The sequence below is a fragment of the Pinus tabuliformis genome, chromosome 2_1, assembly GCF_031772625.1.
Source record: "Pinus tabuliformis cultivar Carrire ecotype Pingquan chromosome 2_1, CPIR1, whole genome shotgun sequence".
NCBI classification, from domain to species: Eukaryota; Viridiplantae; Streptophyta; class Pinopsida; order Pinales; family Pinaceae; genus Pinus; species Pinus tabuliformis.
In genome coordinates, this window is record NC_142299.1 from 844,891,413 (window position 1) to 844,915,014 (window position 23,602).

The 23,602-nt window shown below is 38.8% G+C and overlaps 1 protein-coding gene across 6 annotated transcripts in view; it reads right to left on the reverse strand.

Annotated features, from left to right (window-relative positions):
* Positions 1-23,602, reverse strand: part of LOC149203292 (DNA-directed RNA polymerase III subunit 1-like) — a 450,745-nt gene that overhangs the window by 138,823 nt on the left and 288,320 nt on the right. For all 6 annotated transcript variants that reach the window (XM_089403379.1, XM_089403376.1, XM_089403378.1 and 3 more), the window contains exon 21: positions 12,342-12,489. In XM_089403379.1, the coding sequence (XP_089259505.1) occupies positions 12,342-12,489 (148 nt within the window). The remainder of the gene's footprint in view (positions 1-12,341; positions 12,490-23,602) is intronic.

Genomic DNA, 23,602 nt, shown 5'->3' on the forward strand with positions numbered 1-23,602 from the left:
ACTTATTTTTGGACACAATAGTCCCCGGAAAAACCCGATGCGGGAAAACCGATGCAGCAACTCTGAGGGTTTTATTATTATGCAGGAGAGATATCTGAATACAAATCTAGAATACTCATCAAGCAATCCTTTACAGAGAAAATACTGGCAGAAAATCTGAGAGAGTTTTACCTCACTTCACCCGGCAAAATTCCGACTGATCCAGTACATGACTGGCTAACCCCTACTATTTCTACGTTGGCTCTGCGTCAACGCTATGTCACCTTCTCTGCCCTCTGCGTAAGCTCTCCCAGCTGTTCCGACAGTTTCAGTTGTCCCAGCAGCTCTGGATTCTACGTGCAGGCAGCTTTTCTACATCAGCTCTCCCAACTACTGCATTGCCTCTGCGTCAGCTCTCTCCGCCTCTTTGTTTTGTATTTTCCAGAAAGTCCTTCTCCCAGGTTCTCTCTACCCCTCAGCCGCAAGATCTCCCCAATCGATTTTTCTCCTGAGAACTTCTCACCTCAGAAAATCGATTTCCTCAATCTCTTTGTGTGTGTTTCCAAATGAACCCCAAGCCTCTAAGTTGCACGAAACAGGGAAACGGAAATGAGTTTCCGAAACGGGAAGCGATACGAAACGCGACCTCCCCAAATTTTGGAAACGAGGAAATGCGAATATATATATATCTATATATATATATAGATATATTAAAAATATTTAAAAATTATTAATATATATGTGCAATCATAAAGCATTAATGATACATTTACATTATATGATTATAATTTATTACATTTAAACATTAAGATTAAATTTACATCACATTTACTCATGAGTCATGAATAATCACATAATGAAAATAAAAATATAGGAATTGGAAAATCCAAAATCAACCGTTATTTATATTAGTATATGAGGCTGCAAGTACAATAAAGACTATCGCTGCAAGAACTATAGAGACAAGTCACAAAAGACTAATCCTCATCATAACAATCCTCATCAAAAATAGAAGCAGCAGAATGCTCAACAGTGGATGGTGGTGCTAAAGAAGATGATGCACCAATTCCACTTCCAGAATCGTCCTCAATATTCAGGGCAGCAAGAGAGAGATCCAGATCAGGATTTTCTGCATCACATCCCATTCTTTAGAAGGACCATTGTTGTATTCTGGACCCCTACGAGATGCAAGGCGAAGGTTGGAGTGCACATAAACAAGATCCTCTGCTTTATGTGAGCCCAACCTATTGCGTTTCACAGAATGAATAAAACCATAAGTGCTCCAATTCCTTTTTGTTGATGAAGAGCTTGCCACTTGTGAAAGAATACGAATGGCAAGGCTTTGCAAATGTACACCATCTGTGGCTGAGACTACCCCGAAATGCCAGAAAAGAGAAGAGAAATATGGTTGTAGCTGAGCCAAATCTGCTGCTACTGAAATCTCCTGCTGAAATCTCTTTCTCTTGCTGCTGAAATCTCTTTCTCCTGCTGCTGAAATCTACTTTGCTCACTACTCAAAACACCCTAGCTGAAACAACTGCCAGTCTCCAAGAGAAACGGCTTGCTGAATAGTGTGATGAGAGAATGAGACAAACTGCTCTTTTATAACTTTAGAATAGGTTTCTAGAACATCCTGGAAACCCTAAAAAAAATTAAAAACAAATTAAAAAAAAAATTAAACAACAACTGTTTTTTTGGGGAAACGTGGCCCGTACGGCCTGGAAACGCGTTTCCGGCCGTACGGCCACGTTTCTGTTTCGGGAAACGTGGTCGTACGGTCTTAAACGCGTTTCCAGGCCGTACGGTATGAGGAAACGTGTTTCGTTTCGTTTCCCTTGGGGAAACGACCCCTAGGGCCACGTTTCCTGCAACTTAGCCAAGCCTCCACTTTATACTTTTCTTGTTGAATCTTCAACGGATGAGATTAAGTCTCTAATCAATGGCTAAGATTAAAACATGACTTGATCTGCCTTCTAGATCATTATCACCCATATTTTTATTAATATTTTAATTTCCCTAAGTTTAGACTTAGGAACTCCTTTGAAAATACTAATTATTTCAATAAAATACAATCGGGGTGGAATTTCACCAAACGGTTTCTGGGTTTTTAGTACTCATGTGCCTTAGCCTCTCCACCAATTTTCAAGGCTAGAGCACTTTTGATGCTACCAAAAACTAACAGTCCAAAGAGGGAAAGGGACAAAAGAGTGAATTTTCAACACAAGGCAAAGAGGATCCCAATGAGGTCCTTAGGCCCAAGGAAACCAAGGGCAAAATTGATCTTGAATCTAGCGCTTGAGGTATCTCACAATCACACCATCGAAATTACTTCAAAATTAGAGGGTGCCTAGGAGATACCCGAGCGTAGAGGATGCCAAGAGATCGAATTTTTTCAGTGGGTGGTTTGCAAGATAAATGATGCCCCAGGAGACCTAGAGGGTTAGACCTAGAAAAGAAAAGGAAGATAAAGGTAAGTGATCACCTTTATGGTGGACCAGTGCCTAATCCTTTGGGGATATTTGGAGTTGAGTAATTATGACTATGGACGTTGAATTTTCTATGTCAAGGAGGCCTCAAAGACAACTTCGCATGGCATTAGGGAAGTAGCAAAAGCAACTTCAAGAGCTTTATACTTTGTTTTGCAAAATAGATGGCTTATCAAGATGAATTTCAGTAAAGAACCATATCTAGGAACATTCTTTCATAATACATGGCCTGTACATTAACCATCACTATCTAGAAATCCAATTTCCACAAATTCGCATAAATGGATCCAACAAATTAGCCCTAGTATAGCAAAATCCCAGCAACAATGTATGTGACAAAAATAGAAAGAGAAAATAGCATTAAATTGTACTTATATGTACTAAGAGTATATCCAACCATCAACAATTTGCCAATCAAGAAGCTCCAAGACAAGAGAAAATAATCCAAACATCAAAATTCATTCCATGCTCCAAAAATTCGTCCTCCAAGAAGGATAGCAAAGTTCTCTAAAGAGATTCAAGTCGAATCCAGGTGATGATGATGAAATGAAATCACCTCACTTCTATTTATACACTTCTAATGAGTTCAAATTAGCTAATTAGGCCTATATTAATGTCCAATATAATTAACTTTTGGTGACAAGCCCACCAAACTAGCTCATAAATAGAAGAATTAGCCTCTCAAGAGGTCAAATGATCAATAATACATGTCGTTAGGCCTTATAAGAAGCCTGATGAAGTCCATCAGTGCCATAATGATGAATAGGACTCCCAATAGTAGTGGACAAGGGGATAGCCCCTTGTTCTCCTAATAATAAACCTGTGGTGCTCCCAATGGGCATGGGGGCACACAAGTAACTTCATGGGTCTCCAAGTGGATCGAAGATGCCTGTAGACCATCTGCAAAGGCTCAGATGATGGTGTAAGTCATGCCATATCAACATACAAGTCTTGGGTCATTTGCCATGTGCATGATACAACTGTGGGGGTGCTTGGGCAAGGTGAACTAGTTGCATCTTCCTCGCTCAATCGGTGAATCTCAAGCAATATCTGAACATCTCTGGGGATCCATGGAATGTTGTCTACTGTTGTGGAGGCCCATGGCTCTCTACACACCCTACATGTGCCAATGTAGCCCTCTAGACGGTTCAGACCTCGTATAGGGAGACCAAACCCAAAATGGAGACCATCTGCAATTCTTCACAAGATCCAATGCATCCCCACACCTTCCAGCATATCAAATCATTAAAGTAATCAAGTAAAAGAGTTTAGAAACCATGGAAGACAAGTGGGCACTTCATAATGGCATGCCCTTCCGTAGTGGGCTTTGGCATCTGCTAATGTCTCCCAGCTCCAAAAGGGGTTAACCAATCACCCTATTAAGTGGTCTCTACTTCTAGAGGGGGTAGCATGTCCATGGTACATCCGTCAAATGGTAGTGGTATGTGATAAAATGATAGAATGGACTAGGGGATCAAGGGGAACAACATGGGCGACATGCCATGGTACAAGGGTAGCTAATAAAGGGAAGCCCACACTTCGGTATATAATGTAAAAGAGGGAGCAATCGTGGTACATGAGTTACCCCGGCCTTGATTTTATCACCCTTCTTCATAAGCCTTTTGACTTTTATGATTTTTCTTCAATTAACTACTCGGGGCTCAAGGGAATAAGAGCATGATGTATAAGGTATAGCAATGGATACCCCCTTTAAGGTGGGGCAGTTCATTTCCCACCAAGGGTTGGGACAATCATAGGTTCCTGAATGATAAAGGAGGCTCATCTAGGACCTATAGTAACCAGGGTGAGGGCCATGGAAGAGGTGGAGCTCACGTAATGGCTATTGCTCACGTGCTAAATGTGTTTGTCTCGGCCATCTTTTGCATTTTATGATACAATTTCCTATTGAATGTGGCCAAATATGCTTTTTCTTTTCTTTTTAGCTGCATCAACCTTCAGGGCATCGTTCTAGGTCCGACCCAAAATGTGGGCAAGGGGAGGGGATGGCTGACCCTATATGGACCTAGTGGAGGAATGTGGAACCAGGTGGGAAAAGTCATGAAAGGGCCTATAATGAGGGGAAAAGGGAGTAATATATGTGAGTTGGGGAGCAGGACCATGCATCCAAAATTGGGGTTTCCCATGTAATACCATCCCAAAAACCCAAAGGCCAATAAAAGAGATCCCACGGGACTAAGGTCCAAGGGTAACATCCAAAAGAGGTCTACGGGACAGGAGCACAAACCTAGCCCACTCTTTCCGCCGAATCCCCCCATTAATTCATGCCCAAAGGTTTCCATGATAAGTAAATTATGATACTCAATTACCAAATGACAAGGCATGCCTTTAGGTTTGGGAGGTCCACCTTCAAACATACGATCGTGAAAGATGGGTGCGGGACCACATGGCTAGCTCAGGTGGCGGAGAAGTGGCACAACGAGCTAGTTGGTGGCTGCAAGGGGTTGTTGGCTGTTGGCTAAGGACCATCTTGGAGAAAAAAAATCTCCAAGAGATATCATGAAAAGGCCTAAACGCTAGCATTGGAGAGCACCTAGCATGGGTGACCTGGGCTAAAAGAAGAAATAAAATAATGATTAATGTTTAAGCCATCTTGGTTGGCTTGTAACCAAGGGTTTGTCACCTTCTTTTCACACTTTAGGGGCTTGTTCATTAGGAATTTGAACTACTAACCTTTGTATAACTACAACGAGACCTGGTCTCATTGTAAACCATAATCACTTATATTTTCAGCTAGCACATTAGAGATTTTTGGCTTGCAATTTGTGGACTGATTTGGATGAATTTTTATGTGTGGATAACTTTGCTATCTCTCTTGGAGCTTCTTTTTGGCATTGTGATGGATGGATATACTCGATTATATTGTAAGTGTTATTTAATGCTATATTTCGGAATGTTTAGTAATGTCTAATGCATGGAATATTGCCTCATGGTTGTTAATGTGCCCTAATTGATGAAATATTGTTTAAGCATTGAAACTATTAGGAGATTTTGCATGCGTTACTCATAGATAATGAAAGAATGAATGTTTCTAGGGGATTTGTTTCATATTCATCCTTGAAACTCCATTAACCATTGCAATCAAAGTGTAAATATCTAGAAGTTGTTTATTGTTGCTTCCATTAAGGGTAGTGAAATTTCTTCTAGGTCTCCTTGAAAAGCGAGTTGTCATATTAAGGTCATTCTTGACTCCAATTCTCGCAAAAGGCTAGGCACTAGTCTTAAATCCTTGGTGATCACTCTTTACTTGATACATCATACTTCTTTTCACCCCTTTTTTACCTCTTTTCATTGTCCCTTTAAGGATAAGGATGCTTCCCTAGGGCTTGGTGCGAAATCCATTAGAGGAGTGTGTTTTGAATTTCGTCTAGACAGAACTCTTCCTTAGTGTCTCCTCTAAGAATCCTCAAGTTTTGGTAGATTTCCTATGGTGGAATCTCTAGAAATTTAATGCCCTAGCCATCACACCAAGAGGGAACCCTAGAAGTTAATCCTTCAACTTGGGGATTCTTTGAAGGCATGAGCTTTAGTACTTGTTGAAGTAATCCTTACCTTGCCTTTTCTCTTGTCTACCTTGACCTCAGATGAATTCATATCTCATCATATATCTCAACCCTAGGTCTCATGTAGTTCCTTTTCAGGGGGTTTTCGTGGAAGGTTTTACTAGCTTCTCCCAAAGCTCATACCTTTGTTGAACACTTCCACTGAATGAGCCACCTTGCCTCACTTCTAACCAATTATAGATACATATCTTTCACAAGTGAGTCATACCGGGACTCTTCCCGTCGGTGAAAATCCGAGAAGAGGGACTTAGGTTGTGGTGATAGTGGGCCTCTATCCCAAGTGTTGTTGTGCCCTCTAGCTTTTGCCTATTTACAACGCCTGCTAGTTTATGCAGCAACAAGTACCATGGATTAGTGTGTCATATACATCCTTGAAATTCTCATCTCTAACATACTATTCAATATATCTTTCATGGGCTAAAGAACTATGTTGTAAAACAATGGATTCAATAATAGGTTTTAATAACATATCATCATCTTTGTTTTGTATACCTTTCTTATACCTGATGACCAAATGAAATTGTTCCAAGAATCTCATCCACACAAAATTTCATGACTACTCTAGCTTGGATTGTGATTGAAGACACTGGAAAGGCCGATGATCTATATGGACAATTATCTTTTTGCCCGTCAACATAGTGTTTTCACTTCTTCACACTCTGAACCAAAGCATACACTTCTTTTCCATTGGTAGGATAGTTTCTTATTGCACCAATGAAGGTCTTAGAATGGTAACAAATTTGTTCACTTCGTTGTACTAACACTTCTCCCATGGCATAATCACTTGCATTGGTTTCAATCTCGAAAGGTTGTTGTAAATCGAGCAATCCTAGAACTAGGGTTGTACTCATCTTCTCTTTGAAAGTTTCTTAGGGTTTTTGTTATTTTCCTCCCCACAAAAGACCTGCTTAGTAATTGTCAAAGCATGTAAAAGAGATGCAATAAATTAAAAGTTAGCAATGAACTTCCTCCAATATTGATCTACTACAAAGCTCCTAACTTTTGTTACAATATTAGGCATAGGTTATTTTTTTATGGTGTCAACTTTAGAGGGATCAATTTTCAATTCACCACCCCCTATGATATAGCCTAAATAAACTAAATATGTTTTACCAAATTCACATTTTGACATCTTTAGACATATTTTCTCCTTTTTCAAAATATTTAAGACTTTCCTCCTAACATGCATTACATGACCTTCCCAGTTTTGACTGAAAATTGGAATATCATCTTAGACTATTACAAAATCATCTATGAATGGCGTAAATACATCATCCATAACTTGCATGAAAGTAGCAGGTGTATTACAAAGCTCAAAGGAAATAACCAACCATTTAAATAGACCCTATTTTGTTTTAAAAGCAGATTTCCAAATACCACCTTCAAAAATTCTGATTTGATGATAACCACTTCACAAATCTAACTTAATGAACTAGATTGCATTCCTCACTTGATTTAACAAAACATCAATACGAGGAAGAGGGTAACGATTCTTCATCGTGATCTTGTTCAATGACCAAAAATCCACACACATTCTCCACGTATAAATTTTTTTTGGTATCAGCACAATGGGCAATCTGCATGGAGAAGTACTTGGTCAAATGATTCCTTTCTCCAACAACTCTTGGACTTGCTTCTTGATTTCCTCATTCTCAAACATTGATAACCTATACATACCAAGGTTAGCAATAAGGGCATATTAATGCAATTGGATCTCACATTGTATCTCTCTCTTGGGAGGTAATCCTTTAGATTCCTCAAACATTTCATCATAGTTAGAAACAAACTTAACTAATTCATCTTTATCTTTAGGATCACATTCTTTAAGAGCGTTTGAGTTATCACCATCGTTAGTTTTTAAAAGCACGAGTACCAAACCTTTTCTAGCATATTAACAAATCTTCTCATCTATCTTGTGTTAACAAGGGACAAATTGGTCTTCATTCGATGGGCTCTCATGATATACTCAATCCCATCTTTTATAGAATGATACTTGTTCTCCCCTCTTTAGAAGATAGTTTTCCTATCATACAAATGTGGACTTCCCAAAACAATCCCACGAATATCAACTGGTATATCTAAAACTACCTCAACAATAAAATTGGGTGTAATTGCAAATCTAAGTTTGCATTGTTTAGACGCCTGTAACATAGCATTTTCACATACCCATTCTAAAGGATATGTTTTGGATAAGGCTTAGTTTAAACACTCAATATTTTAACAATTTCTTCAAAAATAATATTGGCTTGTAAACCACTATCAAAGACTGTATCAATCTATGTATGTTTTGAGATGTTAAATATGGTAGCTACGGGAGAAATTTCCTCCTTCCCTCATTTGATTAAGCAAAGGGAATATTATTGCAAGGAGACATTTATAATAAAGGGAATTTGATTTCTCTTCAAGTCGGCATCTATTGGAGGGAAATATTTAACACGAAATTCAAAAAATTTATGTCGGCCTAAATTATAGTCATGTCGACTCAGCTTAACTGTAACGACCTTTAGGCTTTCACACGTTGAAACAATTATAAATAACCAATCAATTTTGTCATTTCGGTATGGAAAAATTCGGATCTCTCTGCAATCTTTGCTTGTCTACTATCTTCGCACGGTCTGCAATCTTCAACCTTTGGTCTGCAACTTTGTATGGAACATCTGTTTTGTGATCTTTGGATGGATCTCATCTTAATATTTCGCCAGGGTTAAGGTTTGGAGACTGGGACATTTCGCAAGGGTTTTGATTTAAGGTTCATTCAGATTATTCTTACGATCAAGCTACAGGATCATGCTCTCTCTACAGGACTATATTCTATTCTTTGGTAATAGGACTATGTTCTTGCCTTTGATTACAAGTCTTAAAGCTACATGACTACTCTCGCATCTGCATCAAGTCTTATGCTACAAGACTTGCATTTCTACTTGAGGACTCTCGCATGGCCACAAGATTAGTGTTCTACTACATATCTTTCAAATGCCTCAAATCAATTCTTTCTTGCTCACTGTAGGTCTATACTCTCTTTCTTGCATCTCTATTATGGATATGATCTCACTTGGTCTCACATCTTTTTAATGGACATGATCTCACATTGTTGTCATCGACATATTATGTATGGCATTTGGCATCCGAACTCTGAATTGAATTCATATATTTATGTGGCATCATTTCTCTATGGTCATTCATGTAGCATTCATGGCATCATCTTATATAGCTCTTGCTTGGTATATTATTTCGCATGGTATAATCATGAGTATTTGACATTGCATGCATCATTCTCTATGTCATTTCATTGGCTAGAACTATAGTGGCTCATTGTGATAATTATACAGCAGTATACTATGGTATTTCTACAGTAGTATTTCCATAGTCGTACATTGTGCAAGTTCTACAGTATGGTATCTCTACAGCAATATTATGGTATCTCTTCTGTGACTATATATTATCTTTTATCGTGACTGACATTGGATGGAATACTTTTGTTGACTTGGATGACTCCAAACTTAATAGATATAACTATGTGACAGTGACATGATGAACGATGTAAAACTATGCCAGCGGTCTCCTTTGAAGTCTTTTATGATACTTATGTCAGAAGTATTCTATGATGCAGTATTCATGATTGATGTTGGGATCCTTGTGCTTATGATATACATATATGATTGTGATCTTGCCCTTACCAGGGTAGCAGGGGTATTGATGTTTTATATGGCTTAAAAGTAATAATGAAAATCGATAATGATGTCCCTTGACAGATATAATGAGTGACAAATGCAATGATATGATTCACCCCCTTAAAGACACCTATGATGGAAGAGGTGAAGATATTAGAGACATAAAAGAATGCTAGGGTTTGAAGGACACCCTAGGCAACTTTGTTCTAACAAGAGAAGTTAGTCTTTCGTGGTTGGGGTTTGGAAGAAACCCCAGGAGTTTGGCCCGGACAATCTTGAAACCCTAGCATGATTAATGAGAAGTTATTCCAGATCATGTGATAGATTCTAGATGGTGACGTGTTGACAATTGGGCATGGCTATTGATGAAGTCAAGATGATCTTGCTCTAGTGACTTCTAGAAAAGTCATGTCATGGGGTCTAGATGATCTTAGCCATTGATTGAAATTAGATCATGGTCGTTGATTCATCAAGAAGAGATTATAACAGCAAGTCGAAGCGGCATTTGGAGACACAATGATTTGTAGTGAGAGAAAGAGTGCAGTGATAGCATGGAGGACATCAAGGGGTGAGGAATCAGCAGTAGTTGAGTAAACAATTTCCGCAGAGAATTTCTTCATCAGCTTCTCCCAGTTTCTGACATTCAAAGGGAGAGATTTGTTTGCATTTGCACATGTGGCAGAAAGAGGCAATTTCTGAAGTCAATTTCTTCCAAGGAAGGCCAAGTCAGTTGTTGGAGGAGGCCGCATTTGCTAGAGGCTATGTGGGATGAATTTCCTTCAACCAGGGCTGCACGTGTGGGCCATACGCACTTGCAAAGAGACAGGCCAAAGTATCTCAATGAGGCCAAGTTGTTTTGCCGAGGCAGGCTGAGTTCCTTCTAGGTGTTTTTATGCGTTGGTAGCTGGAGAAAAGATAATTACCATAGCTTTGCTAATTTACAGCAAGCAGTTGTAATTTTCAAGCACAATTTTTTGCTGAAGAATAATAATAAAATCTTCATCTGCAGCACGGGTATTCCCTAGGGGGTTTTTCCAAGGACTATTGTCCAAAATATCGATGTCTAATTTTTGTGTGCATTGCTTTCCTCAGTTCTTGTTATTATTGGTGAAAATTGCAGTAGTGATTTTACTCGTTATTTGCTGTGATTAATTTCTAAAGACAATCTGCATAAAATAGAAGAATAATTTCCAGTAACTGCAATTAAGGAAATTTCACACATGGCATGTCAACCTCTCACTGAGCTCTGCAATCTGGGACCCTGTTGACTTTTTTACTTTTGAGACCAATTTGCATTAGGAAGCATGAACTACCTAAGGAAGTGTGAAAATGCTACTAATTGTGAGAATGTTATATCTGAGAAACATCTAAGGGATACAACAAAGCCAAGGCCACCTACAGACTTATTCGACTTATAACCATGTGGAAAGACATAGGTGCAACCAACATAGGCTGAACTGACCCCTACATTGGTGATCACCCCTACAAAAGGAAAGCTTCTCAAAAATTATGAGTCCACATATAAGCTCACCTAAGGACCTGCAAACATATCCAGGACGAAGGGAACATGAAATGAACTCAAAGGGACCAGCCATGGTCAAACCATAGCAAGACTTGACTCAACATGACATAGGCTCTAGGATGTCTATAAGGCCTCACATGGTTATTACATGGCTTTGATTGGTGACATTGGGCTTACAATAGTGTTTAGGAATGTTGCAATGGTTATATATATATATATATATATATATATATATATATATACCCCTGCTGAAAGAGGGTAACACCAAAATTTTCATAAATAAAAATAGAGATGTATGCATTGAAGGCAATGTTTTAAAAGTCAAAACCAGAAACCCTTAAGGTCAGACTGATCCAAACCAAAACTGAACAACAAACTGTTTCTGAGACCAGCTTACTAAAAAAAAAAAAAAAAAAAAATTAAAAAAATGTATATACTCATATATATCAAGGTAAATCCAAACCATTGGACACCAAAAATGACAAGTTTGCTCATGCATATCACTAGATACCATGTGGGGGTGAATGTAATAAACAGCACCAAGTGTGATACAGATTTCAAACAAAATACATAAACAGCACTAAATGGACTCCAGAGTGCAAATAACATCAAGCTAGCAGCTACAAGCTACAGGTTGTCTTTTGTTTTCTGTTTTCAACCCTTTTTTCTGCATTGATGGGTATGGACTGGGTAAAAATGGGAACCAGCTGAACTGGCAAATCTCTTGCCCTGTTCAAGGCTCAGTTCAGCAAGTGGGAGGGTTGAATTAACCAAACCAGCCAGTTCCAATTCTGGTTTGGCCAGCTTTTAATACACTGGTTCAAGGCCACCTACTTAGACTCTACTAATGATTGGAGATTCACCCGTCCCACAGAATGTCTTCAGTCAGATGATAGAGTATGGTCAAAAGTGAATTGATCAATACCACTGGGCATTCATTGCCATTCTTCATGGTGCTGAAAGTCACAATGTTCTAACTCCTAACTCACTAATTTGTGGCTTCAACAACCTAGCATATAATATCATCAATAACATTAGGAGCAATTACAAGAACAAATGGAGAAACAATATCGAAGGAACAATTTAGAAATGAAAAGGATACTCATGCTTGCCACTCCAGCAAAATGAAAAGTCTTCAATGTCATTTGTGTGCCAGGCTCTCCAATACTTTGAGCCCCAATGGCTCCAACTGCAGCACCAGCTTCCATTCTTTTGGAATGGTAACGCTTAATGCATGTTTCGATAAAAACCTGTTAATCAACAACAGACAACACATTTATTTAATTGAAACTAGATAAAACTTTCAGACATCTACAGTGATAACAAAACCAATATTGGAACTAAGGATAAATACTGGATCTGAGAACAATTCCAAATAGCAGCTAGAAGAGAACAATTTCTGTTCATTAACCAATATTCCATGTCAGAAATCAGAGTACAGAAAAACCTTAATCTAAGATGATGTCATAAACAAGATAAAATGGAGTAAAATGAAAATAAGGGCTTCCAAGAATTCCATCACGATGGAAGATTTTGCTGTGAAGTTTCTCTAAAGGAAGTCTTAAAACAGTAAACTTTAAAGGATATATGTCCACCAATAAAAGATCCAAAGACAAGGCCTTGTTTCGTATGAAAGTAGAAGATCTAATATCAAGAACAAACCCAAGAGAAGGAATCTTGATAAAGACAGCATTGAAAAACATACAAAGGGCTAGATTCTTGATAGATAATAGACAAGGTATATCAGAAGAAATTCTCCCTCGGTGGATTGAGATGATGTTAGTATAACATGCTATGCTAGTTATGTATAATCTCCTTATACCAAAGATGATAGTCACTACAAATCTCACGTGTCATGCACTATCTTGTTCAGAAAATAAACTAGCTATAGACAAGAAAAAGTGATCCCAAATATTTCATTGTCCTTCCCTAATAGAACAGATTCAAGCTAGTTTTTCCCTAAACCTAGCACCTAGCAATTCATTCACCAGCAGATTGCAGATCTACTGAATGAAAACACACCCAAGTTTTCAACTTAATTAGCAAAAGAAAATTTCACACAACCAATCCCAATAACAATAACACAAATAGATTCTTCCCGATTACAGTTCTTCATCAATATTCAGAACTTACTTGGGATCTCATCCTGGAAAAATGGCCCAACTAAGAAAGATTGCAGATACAGAGTTTCTTGGAATTGATCCAGCAAATCAGGCCTTAGATTGGTCCTTGATCCCCATGGCTGATCTTGATCTCCAAGCTGCCATCCTACATTTCCTTAGACATGGCACACCAGAATGGAAGTCCTCCACTCCTCACTAAGATGCCTCTCTCAATGTCTTGTGTTGTTGTATGGTGTGTCATCTCCTCTCCTTAGCCTTTTATAACTTTACATTGAGCTAAATCCCTAAACCTAATCTCCAAAGTGATTAATGTTTGAGATTAGATTGCGCCTCACTTGCAATCAAGGGCTCATATTAAAACATAATCATTAAAGTAAACACTTTACTTTTCTTAAGTATACTTTAGCTCAAATAGCCAACATAATGATTGTGTTTTTCCTAAGTCAAAACTTAGGCTATGTTACAAAAGCAACTTGCTAACAGTTGAGCAAATGTCCTAAGGAGTTCATGGGTGACTTCTACATGCCTAGACACTTAGGCTAGCGCAGAAGTACCTACCCAAGTTACAAATGACAATACTCCCTCATACCAAGGGAGGTACTTCTACCCCTTGGAAATGGCTTCAATCCTCGAACTACATCCATTGCCTTGGCTACTCCCTCTAAACTAGAAGCCTTCCCCGCCACCTAGCCTATAAGCATCCTTGAAGTCTTACTCCCCTTGATCAAGTTCCTAAAAGCCTCCTACTCCTAAACATCTTGTAAAGTCATCTCATACCAAGAGACCTTGACAAACTTAGAGGTATCCGTCAACTGGTCCTCCCCACCTAAACTTGAAGGCTAACTCCCTCTAAGTTGCTCAACCTTTGGAGCTTCCTACTCCTTGTTCCCTATCATTGCTTTTCTTCCTACCATTGCTTGAACAAGTTGGCACTTAAGCCTATACAAGTTGCTCTCTCTCAATCCAATGACGCCACCCTCATCAAAGCTAGATCCCCTAGGTCTAATCACTGCCTATCCATCCTATAATGCTACACAAAACCCCTTCTTCTCTATCATAGATACTAAGAGAAAATTCCACCTAGATTCTAGTGTTGGAAAATGCAATATGGCAGTTATTAATTTAGATTTTCCTTAACTTTAATAATTGCTTGTGAACTTTATTTATCTTTTTGTTTTTTTAATTAGATCTTCTTCATCAAACAATTATCAAGAACAAAGTAGTAAAGACAATGGAGACAGGAATTAGGCTCCAAGCCAAGGAAAAACCCCTCCAAGGGGAAAACTCAGAAAAAACTCTTCTTCTTATAGAATCTGCTTCAAATGAGAAAACCAAGACCCAAACTCTAGACCAAGTCCTCCTCCAAGCACTAAGATAGCCCTCCAAGAAGCCCTTTCAATAGGATTAGATCAATAAGGTTCAGTCCTTCTTCAACCAACATCCAACTTCAACCTTGATCCCAACTTCAATCTCGTAGCTGCTAGAGAAACCCTAATCCTGGCACAAGACAGTTCTTCAATAGATCCTCCTTTGAGCAAGATAAAGTCTTTCGAAGGTCAACTAAGTCAAATTAGAATATACGCTCTTCTAGCAAATTGATCCTGCAACTTGATCTCCTAAAATTCGGACCTACAATTTCAACCTTCCTTGAAGCTACAAAAACCTGTGTGAGAGCGATAGAGCCCAAAAAGAAACTTTCCTCTTTTTTCTTCTTGGATTCTCCTTACCTTCTAGATCTTCACTCTTCCTTTTTTCTTGCTCCTAGCTTTAGATCAAACTTCTTAAATGAGAGAGATCGAATGAGTGACTAATGAGGTCGAAGTTGCATATATTTATAGGCCTTTCCACGGGGTCGAATTTTGTAGTATTCCAATTGCAAAAATTTGGAATTTTCTTGAAATTTTAACTTAGCAATACTTCAGATAAAATTTCCATTCATAGAGAGAAGATTGCCATGTAAAATTTAATAACATAGAAATGCAAATAACAATAATGAGCAAAATGAAATCTCAACTTTATTTAAAATATATATAAACTAGGGTTTTACATGCCAAAACCATTGATATAGCTGAGATAGAACTGGCCTCAAGAATTTGTTCCAATGCTGCACTAGCCCTCCACCAAAATTGAACTGAAATACCACTGCTAAACTCTCCTGTGAATTTTGGATGAATTCACCAAGGGGAGATGGGTTCTCGCCCAATCTCTCTAAATCACCAAAGGGTTTCCATCCTAGGACTACTAATGAAGTAGAGAACCGGATTCTCAACCTCTCATACTAGAAGAAATATCAAATCCAAGATGTCCTCTAATGGCCTCTTCCACCTATTTTATAGATCTGATGGACCCCTCTAGAAGCTCCTATTTTATTATTACTTTAATCATTGAGAACATTTCCCTCATTTAAAATATCTTTTTAATGTGGGAAAATGGCAAATTGACCACCATACCTCCTATGGCCACTAAAACTCCTTCCAACCATCCCCTCCTATAGATCTTCTTGTTATAGTTCCAACAAGCTATTACACTAAGGTGTTTTGTCAAGTATGCTTCCTAGAATGCCACCTTAAGCATAATTAATTGAGTCAGGCCCATTAATAACTCTATTTTTTCAAAGTTGTCGAAATGCACTGGAATGAAACGCAAATTGTGCAGATGATGGAGTATACTAAGTGAATGCCATCGGACCTCATACAAACTCCTCAAAACCCCTCCAAAAGCCCCAGGGCCTGCTAATAGAGTAAATCAGCTCCTGTGACCTAGCTGCCTCCAACCTTGGGAGTCCATCTTGACCATGCTGTAACCAGAAAAAGGAACATGACAAATCCTCCCGCCCCAAGATTGCTTGCCCTCAAGCAATCCAAACCTATGGACTAGTCTGGTGGTCCAATGCAACTGAGACCCAATGCCCAACTCCCATACAAACCACTGAGTGATGTTATGCCTCTATGTCAACCCACCATGAATGGACCCCTCAATGCGCAGATCCCAAACCAACCTCTCACTGTCATCAACAAATCCTCTTGAATCCCAATGCCACCAAGCACAAGTATCAATGCTCCATGGATCCTAGTGTGTGTTATGTAAAAAAGTAGTTTATTTTAGGTTATTGTTTAATTTTAGGTTTAGTTAGATGAAAGGGCACGATCATAAGATCATGCCCTTTCCCAAAGGGTGTCCATGGCGGTATTTAAGCTAGGAGCCCCATTGTAATCAGACATCATCTGTCTATTCTTTTATTAATAAATTATTTCTATATATATTTCTGTTATCTGGAAGTTTTACACTTCATCTGGTATCAGAGAGGGTTAGTTATCCCCCACTTCCGCTGTGCTCATAGTCTATCTCTGCAGCTCACGCCAATTTTTCTTCCGCCATACAATTCTCCCCAGCAACCCGTCCACCACAACGCTGTCCGTACCCACGTCCCTGCCTTCATTCCTATTCAAATTTCCGCTGTTTGTCATTCTTTGCGCACACAGTCTCAGTTCCGCGGCTCACACTTGGTTTCCGGGTGACCAAAACGTCATACAAACCAGCTGCGGTGGTTCGGTGTGGTGGACCTGCGGCTGCACGGAATAAATCTCTGCGGTTACGGTGATAGTCGATATTCCATATAATTGCCAGATATTCCATATAATTGCCAGCCAGCGGTGTTATTCCATTCGATTTTTTTGAAAGGTCAAAGGTCCTGCCAATCGACACGGCTGTTGACTATCCAACGTGCCTGTCGTTCAATTCAATAGCCTTTGGATTAAATAGCGGTAACAATACATATATGGTATATATATAATTAATATAATATAAATATATATATAAAAGTTATATAACAGTAACTTTAATTTAATCATAAATTATATATATATAATTATATTTTATATATAATTATATTTTATATATAATTATATTTTATATATAAACATTCATATATAATTATATTTTATGTTATATGTAAAATATATAATTTAGTTATAAGTTTTATATATATAGAAAAAGTTAAACGATATATATATAAAAAAAATGTATAACGTGATTTGGTGATTCGGTTATATATATATATCATATTTTAATTATATATATTATATATATAATTTAATTAAAAGTTATATAATTTATAACTTTAAATTTTATATATATATATAATAATTAATAATTATAAATTATAATTATTATAATTTATAATTAAAAAATATATATTAATTAAATTAAATTATTAAATTAATTTAATTTAATTTAAAAATATATATATATATATAATAATTAATTAAATTAAATCATTAAATCAATTTAATTTAATTATTTAAAAAAAAAAAAGAGAGGGAAAACCCCTAAACTGGCAGATAAATACACGCCCCCGCAAACCCGCTCAATGTCGACAATGACAATGGCGGATTTCCAGAAAAGGTTGTTGGAGGCAGAGCAAAAGATAAATAACAACCATGACGAGGTCAAAAAAAGATTAAATGAAGTCGAGAGCAAGCTGGGGGAGCAAGCGGACAAAATCAAAAATCTTGAAGATACGACAAATCGAATAGAGATAAAAATGGAAAGTCAACATGTCCAAACAGAAGTAAACTTCAAAGAGGTCTTAACAATGCTAAAAGTTCTGTGTAAAAGGTCGAATTGTACGCCCGAACAACTACTGAAAGAAGGTGAAGAGAATCAAGAACACGTCTCGTCGGATTCAACTAAGTTCACAGACTCTCATGACAAGGTTGAATCCCCAAAAAAATCAGCGACACCCCACCAAGAAGCAAGTAACACAGTCTTTACAAACAAGCAACTCTGGGATAAATTTACCAATCAACACCCTTTTTTCGCTCAACCATTAGCCACATACCAGAAGAGGGTAAAGGTTGAGATGCCTAAATTCGATGGGAACGAAAAAAACAATGTTGCATGGATAAATAAAGCAGAAGAATACTTTGAGATATATGACATCACTGACGATGACGAAAAAATCAGACATGCATCCATGAAAATGGAGGGAGAAGCATATCACTGGTATATGTGGTGGAAAAAGACAACACACATCATTAGCTGGAGGAAATTTAAAGATGCATTCTTCAAAAGATTCCAAGGTGTAAAGGAAGAAGAGTTCTTTTCAAAACTCATCAAACTACGACAAAAAAGAAGTGTCGATGAATACACTCAAGAATGGGAGACCTTAGTAACACGAGTACCTGGGTTATCAGAATCTCGTCTAATTCAGTCATACATGTCGAGACTCAAAACCCAGTTACAAGCAGAACTTGAGATGCATGATATTACATCTATAGAAGAAGCAAGACGAAAAGCAAAAACAGCCGAAAACAAATCCGAACCAATATTTTGGTCAACAGTGGAAAAAGCTTATGCAAGACGAAGGATACCCCAGTATGTGGACTCAAATAATACAAGATATGTTCCACCACATCGTCGTGAAGATGAAAAATCTAATGTGGAAATGCAAAGGATAAAAGAAGGTAAATGTAAACGTTGTGGTGAGAAGTGGGACCCCAAACATAGATGTGCTAAAGGAAAAGAACCAAAGAACCTATATAATTGTGAAGCAACCAATGATTCAAACAGTGAAGATTATGACGTAGAAGACACAGAAGACGCTCCAGAATTTTCACCAGAACTAGATGATGGAAGTATTCCACAAGTATCATTATCAGCTATGACAGGTATATCACAACCTCAGACTTTAAAGTTAAAAGGACACATAAAGAAGAACAACGTAGTGGTTCTCGTCGACTCTGGAAGCACACACAATTTTCTAGATGCAACCATGGCAAAGAGACTCAATATATTTTCATTTCCCTTACCAAACATGAAAGTGATGATAGCTAACGGTAAGAGGATTGAAAAAGTGGGAAAATGCCATAAGGTTAAATTGCAGATTCAAGACTTCAGTTTAGAGTCTCCGTTTTTCACAGTACCGTTAGGAGGAGTAGATGTAGTCTTAGGTATCCAATGGCTACGAACTTTAGGTACTTATGCCGCCAACCATCAAGTACAATTTATAAAATTCAAATGGGGAGGTCAGAAGTACAAACTACATGGATTCCAAGCACCAGAAAATCATGTTGTATCATCATCTCAGATGATGAAGCTGAGTCGAAGAAGAGCACCTGCTTATGCAATACAATGTCACCAATTAGAAATGTTATCTGCAAATATGACCAGAGAAGAATCACCAGAGATTCAAGACCTACCTATGAAGATGCTGCCTAATACAGAAATTGAGCGTAGAACAGAAGTTAAAACAGAGTCAAACCCCATCAACATCAAGCCATACCGATATCCACATCACCAAAAAACGAAACTTGAGAGATTAATCCAAGACCTTTTAAAATGTGCGACCTTGATCATCTTAGAATATCTGATCAAGTGGAAGGACTTACCCGAAGAAGACGCTTTCTGGGAGAATGAATCATTCTTCAACAACATCCGTCGTTACTTATGCTTTGAGGACAAAGCATTCTTTCGAGAGGAAGGCAATGTTATGTAAAAAATTAGTTTATTTTAGGTTATTGTTTAATTTTAGGTTTAGTTAGATGAAAGGGCACGATCATAAGATCATGCCCTTTCCCAAAGGGTGTCCATGGCGGTATTTAAGCCAGGAGCCCCATTGTAATCAGACATCATCTGTCTATTCTTTTATTAATAAATTATTTCTATATATATTTCTGTTATCTGGAAGTTTTACACTTCAGTGTGTTATAGCTATGACTATGAATGTTGCTCCACTAATCGCATACCAACCAACTCATCACCTCTCTCCAATCCAACCTCTGGCATAGACCAAGGTCAATCCCACTATGTTGATGTTGTGATGGAATGTTGATAGAAGACCAACCTATGCTCTGCTGCCAACTAGCCCATGTAGTGTCCCCTATCTCTAAGCCCCCCCATTGTACCACACTCCTGACTAAGAATGACACTCCAACAGGATACCAACTCATGATCTCCCACCAATCCATCCTTTGGGAAGGATCGGGTGCATAGGCACCTGTATAGGGAACAAGTGTAATGTGTTGCACCATGCTCAACTCATGCAGCTTTGCCCAACCAATCAACCATATATGTCTAGGAATCCCTGCCTCTCTCCCTATAAGTGGGCAACCCATGGTGCACACCCTGTCTATGTACTCCTGGAGAGGGTTGTTGCCTGGAGATATTTCATCTTTGCTAGCTGCTAGTGCATCTACCTGCACCTCGTTAATGGGTAGACCCAGAGATGGATGCACCACGGTCTCTAAAAGAGCCTCCCTCATCTAATCGGAAACCCCATGTTCTACCAGTCCACTCATCATCTGCAATACTGTCTTGTCAGGTCCCAATGCCTCCTTATGACCAATGTCTGCAAATACTACCTCCCTGGTGGTCATCTGTACATTTGCCTGTTCCTCATCAATGGTTGTCCCCAAGGATGCCTACTCATCCTCCTATATCATAGGCTCAACATGAGCCATCAACGGACTCTCCAAAGATGTCCCATCATGCACTCTATGCCCCACTATGTGCTACTCATGTTGAATTGGAATAGGTTGTTGCTCATCGATCTCCTCTACCAAACATGGTTGCATCTCTGAGTCGTTGTCAACAACTCCCCTTGATTGCTCATGCTCCTCAGAGGTGTGCATGGACTCAACTATAGAAGAAGAATCCTCATCCTGAAAATCAGAAGGAATCTCCTCCTAATCTCCCCTTGTCGTCTGCTCGATGCCACCCATGCATGAGTGGTTAGGTCCCCATGGTCCCTTGGAGATGAAGCAAAGACCCTTCCTCCTCAGCTCATTCTTGTTGCATGATCCACCAAACCTAAGCAACTCCTCCCTAGTCAATTGTCTTCTAAACAACCCAATGTTTTGCTCAACCACCCTTTCAGCTAGTTCATAAGCAGTAGGTGAAACAATTGTTCCCTCCTCCAAATGGCCAATAATCTAGACCACAACCTCCTGCAAATGGCATCATAGCCTCCCATACATGAGGACAAAATGGCTTGCATGTGTGTTATGACTGTATCAAAATGATGTTTCTTAATGCTAAAGCAACATTGGAACATCTGCAAGATCAAGTCATCACACTCCAGCTCAAACATGAGGTCATAAGATCTAACCAAGGCCATGACTTCTAGAATCTCTAACCTCTTCCCAAAGGTAGAACCCTCACTGTTATCCAAATCCTGAAAGGTCTCCACTATCAATCTGAAGATTCTCCTCATAATGTCATCATTGTAAGGAGGTATGGGTGCGGTCAGCATCATGATACACTGAGACAAGAGGCAACTAGAAGTTTGACCCCCACACAAGGATGCTCCAAAAAATTGTGTTGTATGACAACAAGCATGGTTGGTTTTAGAGCCAAAACAAAGCTCTTCCCATCTGACTGATGCACCTTGGAGAGGAGTGAAGCAACTTCTTCTAGTTTGAGAAGGGCTTTTATTGTAACCCTCATGAATTTCAAATATGTCCCAAGTGCAAAGATCTTGGATCCCATCACATGTTCATTTTGGGGTTTCTCTTGTTGTAGCATAGAAAGTATCCTCTTAGAAAGGGATTTGTTGATTTCTGCTACTAGTTTATAAAGGGAATTTGTGAAGGTTTCATCCATGTTTTAGCCAAAAAATGACATCAAGCTAACTTAGACACAACAAAAGTATACAATAATGACCAATTGACTATAGACCTCTCATACTTTACTAGTAGCATATATGGCATAAAAACCCATATCTAAATTAATGTATGTATTACGCCACGGTTCAGGGTACTTTAAATAGTTTCTTGTAGGTTGATAGTAGGATTTTGATTGCTATATATTAGCCAATATTTGAATGAATCACAAACCCATTATTTTAATGAATGCAAGGCTTGGGGAGATAAAACTTGGATTGAACATGCCCAAAAAATCTCAATTTACTTCCTCAATCGCACCTTCGTCCAAAACACTTGCAACTAGGTTTTTGACAATGGTATGCTCAATGTATAGGTCTACTCATCACACTCTTCATTGCAGCCATAGGGATCATCGTATCGCACAGCCAAAACCAACGTACAAGACCTCTATTAATGCAGAAGATATTGTGACCAGACACCATATCTACTCCAAACTTGCTCCAATTATCGGATTTCTGACATGGTAGCAGATTACACACCTCCCTTCATTGCACAGGGGCATAGATGTCGATATGTTCCATTGAACTGTCACATGTGGGTCATGCACCACAAATGCCAGCTTAACACTTGCATAACTCTGTGCAATTTAACTTGGGACCCACGTCTGAGATTTTCTACCTCAATCAACCAAGCCTAGCAACTGCTGATATGCAATGCTCTCCACCATGCACATATGAGGAATTATGTTGTTGTAAGATTAACAGCTACATAATAGAAGCATGATTTCCTCCTCATGCTTTTGTTCAGCCACGAACCAACGTTGTGTTTACTCGCACTTTGAACAGTGAACTGACCTTTCAAATCAAAATTTAATTTGGCTGCTATGTTGTTGGCACTTGCAACCCTTCTCGAGTGGCTATAGTGCCCTGTCGCCTATCCTCGATACACACAACCCGCTTAAAAACAAACTGGCCAATAAATCGAACAACTAGCGATCGTCCCTTTTGCAACCACGATTGACTTGGTTTGACAATCACTCGATTCGCTCACAATTTCGTCACGATGAACAAAGGGAATCTGGCGGCTTGATCACAGGCACAACTTCTATCTCGACACTTGAAATGGTGGCTCTTCCGCAACATATAGTTTATTCACCAATTTGTCTTCGATGCGGCTTTCAAATCAAGCGCATTCAACGGCTCCGCACAGCCACCCTTCTCAGTTGCGAATACTTGATTTGATCCAAGAGCCCGAATTGATTCTCTGCAACGTGGAGCACTCTCGACAATTGTTGTGGCCAGGAATTACAAGCAAGTAGCCACAACAATGGCCTGTGTGAGTTACCAATTACAATAGTAATCTATTGCATGTATTCTTAGCCACCACGGCGCCCACTACAATTTTCCTTGTGCGCAATTTAACCATACGCAATATGCTATGTAGGATTGGGCCCCCACTCAAATGCTTTTATACTCATTGGAGGCCACAGCCATCGTCCCGATGTTTTCCTCCAGGAGCTAGTGACTCGCACCCATCAAATGATTCCCATTCTAGTTGATACGAGATATCCAAATACTGGCCCCCGAATGGCATGCAATAAAATAGTGGTAGTTGCATAGTGATTCACACCAACTCGG